The sequence below is a fragment of the Mustela erminea genome, chromosome 8, assembly GCF_009829155.1.
Source record: "Mustela erminea isolate mMusErm1 chromosome 8, mMusErm1.Pri, whole genome shotgun sequence".
In the NCBI taxonomy this organism is placed as follows: domain Eukaryota; kingdom Metazoa; phylum Chordata; class Mammalia; order Carnivora; family Mustelidae; genus Mustela; species Mustela erminea.
This window is the reverse complement of record NC_045621.1, coordinates 12,557,643-12,568,106: the sequence shown is the minus strand read 5'-3', so window position 1 is coordinate 12,568,106 and position 10,464 is coordinate 12,557,643. Positions and strand designations below refer to the sequence as shown.

The 10,464-nt window shown below is 39.5% G+C and overlaps 1 protein-coding gene across 1 annotated transcript; it reads left to right on the top strand.

Moving 5' to 3' along the window:
* Positions 1–15: 15 nt before the first annotated feature.
* Positions 16–9,249, top strand: PPIL3 (peptidylprolyl isomerase like 3). Its single transcript, XM_032354380.1, has 7 exons — positions 16–330; positions 1,477–1,561; positions 2,834–2,908; positions 4,064–4,157; positions 6,035–6,102; positions 8,228–8,346; positions 8,688–9,249. The coding sequence occupies exons 2-7, from the start codon at positions 1,559–1,561 to the stop codon at positions 8,812–8,814; spliced, it is 486 nt and encodes a 161-aa protein (XP_032210271.1). The 5' UTR covers positions 16–330; positions 1,477–1,558; the 3' UTR covers positions 8,815–9,249.
* The last annotated feature ends 1,215 nt before the right edge of the window (positions 9,250–10,464 follow it).

The following is a 10,464-nucleotide window of genomic DNA, read 5'->3' as shown; positions in this document are numbered from 1 at the left end:
ATGTCGGAGCCCAAGGCACTGCTAGAGGTTGCGCGGAATGGTTCCGGCTTACGTTTCGTGTCCTGGTACATTTATTAAAAGAGCTCTCTTTCGCTGTCAAAAGGTACCAGGTGAGGATAAATTACATTGTCTTCCTAGCTGTAGTCATTCTGGTTTGAAATAGGGAGGAAGGAATGAGGAGGTAAAACGAGGCGAGGAGGTGAGGGGCGTACTCTCTAATGGGTCCCCCGCTTGACTTCCGGTAGCCGAAGTCTCTTAACTCCGAAACGTGGGTATATACAAGGGGATTTTGTTGTTGTTGTTTCAGCAACAGCTGTGCTAGCTGAAGTGGTAAGTAACATCACTCAGTCTTTCATCCACTTACCGAGATTCTTGCTAAGCTCTTTGTTTTGATTCTTGGGCTGCTTCAAGTGAGCACACCCGGCGGGGAGGGTGGTGTTGGAACAGACGCGTTTAGAAAACTATATAGCGCATTATTGGTGAGTGGTATTGTTGTGCCCAAATTCCGAGACCCCCCAAAGACGACCACCAGAGGCCAGAGTCAAAGCCAAACAGCAAGGGTCGTTTATTACAGGTTCGAACCGGGACCTCCGCGCACTCGTTGCCAGTGATGCTTAGAGGTCCCGAGCTCGGGATCACAACACCTTTTATACATTTTGGGGAGGCAAGGACTTAGCATACATCATAGTATCTTGTAACAAATCACCACATACTGCGGGAAAATAAAAAAGGAACTCTATAATATGACTGGCGCGCTACAGAGCGGGAAAAGGCTGGGAACAGATTATTGGTTAGGTCAAAGGGCTGTCATTCTTCAAACTGCTGAGTTGGCACCGCCAGGGTGTGTGTCACATCAGGATTGACCGGGGTCTTCCTGTCAAGCCGCAGGGCGCCAGATGGTTGTTATCTCTCGGCCCAGAGCCAGGTGGGGGGTCCGGGGGCAGCCGTTCTGTCAGGTTCAATTCTGGGCGGGGGATGTGTGGTTCCAGGGTGTCCATAGAGAGTCTGCTGGTATTTTTCCATCTCCTCATGGGTTAGCAAGCGAAGGTACAGAAGCAGAAATAGCGGTAATGGTTATAATTTAGGCATCTCACGATAGGAGAAGATAATTGGGCAGGTCCTAGAGTGAAGGCAGTTTTAAATAGAGTTATCAGGCCAGTGAGACCTGACTTTTGAGCAGAGACTTGGACGTGAGGGATGTAACTGTCCAGACGTCCGAGTTTAAGTGCTCCAAAGGGAGAACACTTGGTGTCTAGACCCCAAGGCGGAAATGCACCTGACTTGCAGGAGTTGCAGGGAGGCTTTTGAATAAGAGTAAGTGAGAGATTGAGGGGCTTGAGTCGGGAAGGTTCTCATCGTTTCCATAGTCAGATTTTTATTACTTGGGGGTGCTATTCGAGACGTTTTCTTTTAAATATGCAGTAAAAATGAGCATGTGTGAGTTGAGAGGAAAATAAACATAGTTTTGTCTTTCAGGAATAGAGACACGTTTTCCAACTTCTCTTGGTAAGACTGAGAAATTCAGCAGTAGTACTTCCTGAAACCATCAAGAAGAAAAATGGTAAGCTTTGTACAAATTTTTTTTTTTTAAGATTTTATTTGTCAGAGAGAGAGCGAGCACAATAGGGGGAGAGGCAGGCAGAGCAGGCAGAGGGAGAAGCAGGTTCTCCCCGCTGAGCAAGGAGCTCAATGTGGGACTCAGTCCCAGGACCACAGGATCATGACCCGACACCAAGGCTGACGCTTAATCTACTGAGCCACCCAGGCGTTCCCAGTTTTGTGCAATTCATAATGTCTTTCATTATAAATAATTTTTAGAAATTCAGTCAAGGGAAATAAAACTGCGTGGACTTTAATGGCAAGACATGAATGGTAAGACAGAAGCACACAGCAGATGACCGCTCTAAACAAAACCAGAAGCAAAATTACTTTTAAATTCTTCAGCGTTTTCACTTAAAATGCACAGAATTTACTTTTTACAGAAAAAGACTGATTACAGCATATACATGGAAAGAGGGAGCTGCAGAGTATACCCAGGTGTGATAATTTTAACTGAATCCTTTTGTTCTGGATCTAAGGTAGCACCCAGAGCTTGCCATAGAAGACAGGCAATGAGAATAATGCTCTGTCTCCCTCCCACCCTACCCCCGGCTCACACATTCCTGCCCTCTATCAACCTGACCATACTTTCTGACTGCGAGAAACTCTTGGGAGAAGAGAAATGAAAAAGGAAGCCTCAGAGTAACCCCCCACCCCACAATGTAGCAACCAAAGGGATGTGCAAGTTACTGGGACAGCAGATAAACAAAAAGCAAGCAAGGATAATATGGTTACCTCTGTACACTTAGGATCTAGAAACACAGAAGACTGTTGTCTTTAGTGAAGAAAGGAATTGTTTTTAACACTGTCACTCAGAATTAAAGTACATAAGGAAAATGGTGGAACCTGTTTTGAAAAGTCATTTTCTTACTATTTTTCAATATAAATGATGTTGGTGTGTTGCCATTTAAATCAGTATTACTAACATGACCATTGTTTTCATTTTTATTGATGAAAAATTCACACTTAAGTATTTCCATTACAGTATTTACTATCAAATTTTAGGGTAGATACCATTTTACATTAACATATTCATCTTCTGGGTTTTTTTTTTTTCTACTGTTGAAATAAGTTTTGAAGAAGTACAGCTTACTCTCAGCTATGAGGACAGTTCATCTCTGAAATGTTGTTTTTTGTGTTTTCATTCAGATTGTCATCTTTATCCTAGTTTGGGAAATAAATACAATGCATAAAGTCATGAAGAAATCTCATTTTTTATTTTTCTTGTTTTTAGTCAGTGACACTGCATACAGATGTAGGTGATATTAAAATAGAAGTTTTCTGTGAGAGGACACCCAAAACTTGTGAGGTGAGTACCATTATGTACCTGTAAGTTAATGAGTTAATGCAGCAGGATAACCATTTTGAAATTAACCTAAAAAACAATGAACACTTGTATATAAAACCAGTGTCAGGAAAAACTAGGCGGCATAATTTCTCACTTAATTTCTACTTACTTTTTTTTTCTTTTTTTTAAAAGATTTTATTTAACAGAGAGAGATATCACAAGTAGGCAGAGAGGCAGGCAGAAAGAGAGAGGGAAGCAGGCTCCCCGCTGAGCAGACACACCCCCACCCCTACCCCGGCAATGCAGGGCTTGATCCCAGGACCCTGAGATAATGACCCGAGCTGAAGGCCACCCAGGTGCCCCAGTTTCTACTTACTTTTGATGTTAAAGGTGGAGCAAAGAAAGGATTGATAATTTTTCTTTAACTGTAGACTGGTGGGTATCTTTTTCTGCTCATTTTATTAGGATATTAGGTAAGAGAACTGTTTCTTACATTATTTTAATTATTTAAATGACAAGGAAGGAAAAAGTTAGCTCTCTCTCTATATTCATTCAGCAATTATTTATGAAAGACTATCTTGCCAGGGTCAAGGAATACAGTAATGAACAAGAGATATTCCTTGCCCTTACAGAGCTAATACTCTGAGAAAATAAGTTGGGGGGCGGGAGAGTCATTCTAGAAAAATGATTCCAGATCATGATAATGCGTTGTAGGAAACAAAGCACTGAAATGGAGACTAATGGAAAGGAATTATTTAAAAGAAGTTGAGGGCAGGCCTAGCCAGGAAAGTGATACTTAAACTTAGTGCAGAAGGTAATGAAGGCATTTCCATGGAAAGACATAAAAAGAATATTCCAGGTATAGAGATAGAAGTACAAAGGGCTTAGGTGGGTAAGCCGACCCCTTTCAGATGAATTTTCAGAATGATAGTGGGGTTAACATAGTAATAGAAAGAAATTATTAACACATGAGATGTAGAGGTAGGATTGTGTATTCTATTCCAAGAACAAAAGGAAGCCATTAAAGTGTTTTAGGCAGAAAAGTGAGATCCAAAGTAATTCCTAAAAACATAAATGCATTGTTAATGGTATTTTTAGTAAATAAAATAGTTTGCTCATTGCTTTAAATGTGTTTCTGTTACATCATTTCCCAATCATTATTTTTACTCTTTTCAGAATTTTTTGGCTCTTTGTGCCAGTAATTACTACAATGGCTGTATATTTCATAGAAATATCAAGGGTTTCATGGTTCAAACAGGAGATCCGACAGGTAAGTTTCTCCATCAGTATCTAGAGAATTGGGTATATAGTATGAAGAAGAGAGTAGACAAAGAATAAAAAAATATATAATGTAACATTGTATATAAACTATGCTCAAATTAAAAATATTTGGAGGGGGTTGTCTGGATGGCTCAAAGAGGTTAAGTATCTGACTCTTGATTTTGATCCAGGTTTTGATCTCAGGGTTGTAAGTTCAAGCCCCGCTGGACTTGGAGCCTACTTAGAGAATTATATAAAGACAAGTTTTTTTAATAAATAAAATTTATTTAATTTTTATAAAATAAAACCAAAGATTTAAGCACATAGAGTTTTTATAACCCGGCTACCTTACCATAGCAAGAAATTTTTTAAGTAGAAGCTGCTGGCATCTAGCTTTACATTAAAGTAGGACAGGGGTGCTTGTGTGGCTCAGTGGGGTGAGCACTGGACTCTTGGTCTCGGCTTGGGTCGTGATCTTGGAGGAGTGAGATCAAGACTTGCATCAGACTCTGTGCTAGGTGCAGAGTCTGCTTCAGTTCTGTCTTCCTTTCCCGCTACCCCTCCTGCTCGTTACACTCTCTCTCTTCAAAATAAATAAATAACATCTTAAAATATGAACACTATTGACAGTGAAAGGATTTCTTTCTTTGTAGAGATACTTTATTTTTCTGGTCTGTGAAGTGAAATTTTGAGAAGAGGGGACATATATAATTTTATCTTTTTTTTAAATTTATTTTTGAGAGAGAGACTGCCTGCGCAAGCATGGGGGGGGGGGGGTTACAACGGGGGTGGGAGGGGAAGGCAGACTCCCGCTGAGCAGGGAGCCCCATGTGGGACTCGATCCCAGGACCCTGGGATCATGACTAAAGCCGAAGGCAGATGCTTAACCAACTGAACAACCCAGCCACCCCAAATGTTATTTATAATTAAAGAGTTATTGGGGTGCCTGGGTAGCTCAGTTGGTTAAGCATCTGCCTTTGGTTGGGATCATGATTTCAGAGTCCTGGGATCAAACCCCATGTTGGGCTCCCTGCTCAGCAGGGAGCCTGCTTCACCCTCTCCCTCTGCCTCTTCCCCAGCTGTGCACTCTTTTTCTCTTTCACACAAATAAATAAAATCTTTAAAAATAAATAAACAGGGGCACCTGGGTGGCTCATTCGTTAAGTGTCTGCCTTTGGCTCAGGTCATGATCCTAGAGTCCTGGGATGGAGCCCCACATAGGGCTCCCTGCTAAGTGGGAAGCCTGCTTTTCCCTCTCCCACTCCCTCTGCTTGTGTTCCCTCTCTCACTGTGTCGCTGTCAAATGAATAAATTAAAATCTTCTTAAAAATAAATAAATAGTTATAAAATAGCCCATATGTTTTAGAAACTGAACCTTTTCAGGCACTTGGGTGGCTCAGTTGGTTAAGTGACTGCCTTCAACTCAGTTTATGATCCTGGAGTCCTGGAATTGAGTACTGGCATAAGGCTCCCTGCTCAGTGGCCAGCCTGCTTCTGCCTTTCCTCCCTGCTCCCGCCCTCTCTATCTCTGCCTCTCTCTCTCTCCAATAAATGAAATCTTTAAAAAAAAAGAACAAAGGAAGAAAAGAAAATCAACTTTTTCAACTTTTAACTAGATACTTTGGTTTTTGTTTTTTCTTTTTAAGTATTTTATTTATTTATTTGACAGAGATCACAAGTAGGCAGAGAGACAGGCAGAGAGAGGAGGAAGCAGGCTCCCTGCTGAGCAGAGAGCCGATTCGGGGCTCAATCCCGGGCTCCATCCCAGGACCAGGATATTATGACCTGAGCTGAAGGCAGAGGCTTTAACCCACTTGGCCCACCCAGGCGCACCGATACTTTGGTTTTTTTAATTAGATACTTATTTTGATTTGTCTTGTAATATAGGTACCGGAAGAGGAGGTAACAGTATCTGGGGCAAGAAATTTGAGGATGAATATAGTGAATATCTTAAGGTATATCTCTAGTGCTTCAAAATCTATTTTCTCATGCCTTGTTTACACTTGAAAACTTCTAGTACATATGTTGTTAATGTCATTAGTATACAAACAAACTTTTTTTGTAGTTTAAGTATACTTGATAAATGTCAGGGAGAAAATGGCAAGAAAAATTTCTTGCCTTAAATATATTTTAGAATATATAAATGTATTTTGGAATCTCACAATCCCATGTATCTTAATATTAAGGGAGCTTATCTTCGGATCCAACCTGAAATGTTTAATCAGTAACGTATCAACAGGGCTAAATGTCTCACTAGGTTAAAGGGAAGGGCATAGCATGGTGAAATTAGAGATTTTTATTTTCCTTCCTGTTTTTGTTTTTCTTTTTTTTTCTTTTTTAAATTTATTTATTTATCAGAGAGAGCAAGCGAGCACACAGGCAGGCAGAGTGGCGGCAGAGGGAGAAGCAGGCTCCCTGCCGAGCAAGGAGCCCGATGTGGAACTCGATCCCAGGACGCTGGGATCATGACCTGAGCCAAAGGCAGCTGCTTAACCAACTGAGCCACCCACGTGTCCTGTTTTTGTTTTTCTTTTCACATTTTTCTTTCACATTTTCTTGATTTTTCAAACTTTCTAAAGAACATTTTCTTTTTAATTTCGTATAAAAAAGAAAAAAAAATATTTTTAAGTAATCTCTACATCCAGCGTGGGGCTCAAACTTACAACCCCAAAATCAAGAGTTGCATGTTCCATCAGCTGAGCTCGTCAGGTGCCCCACGGAACGTTTGTTGGTTTTGTTTTGTTTTGTTTTAATAAACTAATGCATGCCTGTTTTTTAAAAATTTTTTTAATTTAAATTTAAAAAATTAAAATAGCATGATACTATCTTAGCTCAAAAACAAGCAAAAGAAAAAAATATATTGTTTAGGCATATTTAAAGATAGTAGAATAATGGTTCTCCGAGAGGTTGAGGTGACAGATAAGGAGTATACAGGCATATGCAACAGTTGGGTAAGCTGGATTCTTAAATCTTAGAAATAGATTAATGAGTATTAAGTTCTAAGGAGTACATTACACTCTTGTGTATGTATCAAATGTAACATTTGGGAGTCACCTTCTAGGAAGACAATGAAGGATTAAGATCTTTTTTTCACATTTTTAAAATTCAGTTGATTAACATACAACGTAGTACTGGTTTCAGAGGTACAGGCCTGTGATTCATCAGTCTTACATATAATACCCAGCGCTCATTACATCACATGCCCTCCCTGATGTCCATCAAAGCATTAGTATCTTGATGTAGCTGTATTTCTGTTGCTTGTCTCACTAGTGTTTCCTGATAAATAGCTAAGGAGAGAGTAATCATTATTTATTGGTAGCACCTCCTTATAACACAGTTCTGTCATGTGTTCCATCTTATCAGTAGAGTCCTTTTAATTCTTTAATAGTTACTTGTTTAACAAATATTATCATGAAATTAGAGCTGTAGGAAACCTTCCCTTAGATCATTCAGTCCTGGGTCATGAACTGACTGCCCTTGGGTAGAAGACCCAAGATATATTCTCAATGGCCATTGGCTTAAAAAAAATGTTTAGCGCTATCAGACAAGAGATAACACCATTCCTTTTGCCAGACTCCCATCACTCCCCAATGTGTACATTCTGTCCAATTAATTTATTACCTGCTGACTCATGCAGGCACTTGAGTTATGAATAAACCCCTGAACTAGTCCAACCACCCTCCCTTGTTTTACAGATACAGAAACTAGCCAGAGTCCAGTGTATATGTGAAGAGATTATGGGGATTTTGGTTTTGTTGTCTGCCTGATCATTCCATGCCAGCATGTTCCTTAATATAAATGTAAGGATTTCTGTTATACCTTGGTATTGTGAAAAATGTTTGTGGCTGTACTCCTCCAAAGTGAAAATGAAATTAACTGGGGCATGTGATTTGATACATGACCAATTTACATACAAGTTTTAGAAATATAGATAATACAAAAAGTGAACATTGGCATTAGCCTTAATAGAAGCTGATTAAATGTTTTCTTGGTCCCTTAAAAAGTACAGGTCTTGTTTCAGTCCTATATTTGGAATATTTATATTAAAACACAGGTAAATATTTTGACCTATTTTTACAGCACAATGTTAGAGGTGTTGTATCTATGGCTAATAATGGCCCAAACACCAATGGATCTCAGTTCTTCATCACTTATGGCAAGCAGCCACATTTGGACATGAAATATACAGTATTTGGAAAGTGAGTATTTTGGTGTCATCCTTCCCTACTTTCTCTGGGCTTTCCGATACCAAAGAAAATCTTATGACTGGTTTGTATTAGATCCATTTGTAGCGGTGCTGTGCGAGTACTTTGATGGTAGTATTCCTACCCATTGCTGTTGTCTAAAGGCATAAAAATGAATTTTTGTTTCTGAATTTTGACTCATATCCATGACAGAAAATCAGTATTTTTTATTGTCCACTGAACTAGGGAATTCAAAGAACTATGAGCATGGTCCTTTCAGGAAACTGTAATAGGTATTTGGATATTGTATTTCAGTCTAAGGAAATTTTCATCCATTTATATTGTTTCTCTTTCAGGGTGATAGATGGTCTGGAGACTCTGGATGAACTGGAGAAGTTACCAGTAAATGAGAAGACCTATCGACCTCTTAACGATGTACACATTAAGGACATAACAATACATGCCAATCCATTTGCACAATAGCTATAATAGATCTGGAAAAATACTTGGCCGACTATTCAAGGAACACACGTATTGTGTTTACCCAGTTTTAATTATGTAGAAAGATTACATCATCTGCCTGCCTGTTTATAGCTAAGATCTTCTAGGAGTTGGTGGTACCATGAGGGCCCAAACAGCTTTCATTTCCATTATTACAGCATATTTTTTACTATAACTATTATCTAATGTATTTAAGTTCAATTTTTTAAAAAACTCTTCTACTTGTAATTTTTTGTTACACATAAACATTCATATATAAACAGCATTTTTGAGCACTCTGATTACATATTCCTGCCATATCTTGTCCACATCCTGGAAGTAGTCTTTTCCATTAATTATTCACTTTGTGCAGTTAGAGTAAGGGCAAGATAGAGATGACCTAGAAAAGCCAGCCAGTCCATTTTGCTATTTTCTCTAGTCTTTAGATTTACAATAAAGGCTCAGAGAAGTCCTCCAGTACAGTTTGAGCACTCAATTTCCCAACTCATTTGCCCATGGAACATTTTTGAAACCTTATCATTTACAGTATTGCAGGATAGAATTCTACAGGTGATCCATTTGAAAAATGCATTTAGATGGTTAAGAGCACCAGCTGTAGAGTCCTGGACTGTGTTTGAATCACAGCTCTACCTCCTACTAGACAGGTTAACATCTTCCAAGTTTTCTCATCCCTGAAGACTCCTCCCCTCATAAGACTCATGAGGATTGACTCAAACAATGTGTGTAAAGCTTCTGGCATGTGATAAATGTTCTGTAGTGAGTAAATGGAAGCTGCTCTCCTGACCTTTCCACCATAGGGCTCTCACCTAATCAGTCCTCATTTATCAAGCTATACTATTGATCTCATCAAGAACTATATTCTTCAGGGTACTTGGGTGGCTCAGTGGTTAAGCATCTACCTTCAGCTCAGGTCATGATCCCAAAGTCCTGGGATCGAGCCCCCACATTGGGCTCCCTGCTCAGCAGGAAGCCTGCTTCTCCCTCTCCCACTCCCCCTGCTTGTATTCCCTCTCTGTGAAATAAAATCTTTTAAAAAAAAAAAAGTATTCTTCAGTCTGCTTCAATCATCTCAATAGTATTCCTAAAACTGATGCCCAGTATTTCTTGGTTTGTATCATTTCTGCAGATGGCTGATCTAAATATTTTCTTTCTTAACTACAGTTTGGATGTTAGCTTGCAATATCCTCTTAATTACCATCTATACCTTTTACTCAACTAATGTGCCAATTATACTAACATCCTCACTTTGGTTTTTTTTAAAATGAGCTCTATGCCTAATACGGGGCTTGAACTCATAACTCTAAGATCAAGAATTGCAGACTCCACCTACTGAGCCAGCCAGGTACCCCTAAAGCCTTCACATTTTGAGTCAGCCTTTTAATTTAATCATTTAAATTTCTAGACTTTGTTTTTAAGATTTTATTTATTTATTTGACAAAAATCACAAGTAGGCAGAGAGGCAGGCAGAGGTAGAAGGGAGCAGGCTCCCCACTGAGCAGAGAGCCCAATGTTGGGCTTGATCCTAGGACCCTGAGATCATGACCTGAGCCGAAGGCAGAGGCTTTAACCCACTAAGCCACCCTCACGCCTCTAGATTTCTAGACTTTAATATTAAAGCCCCTTTTGGGCCAG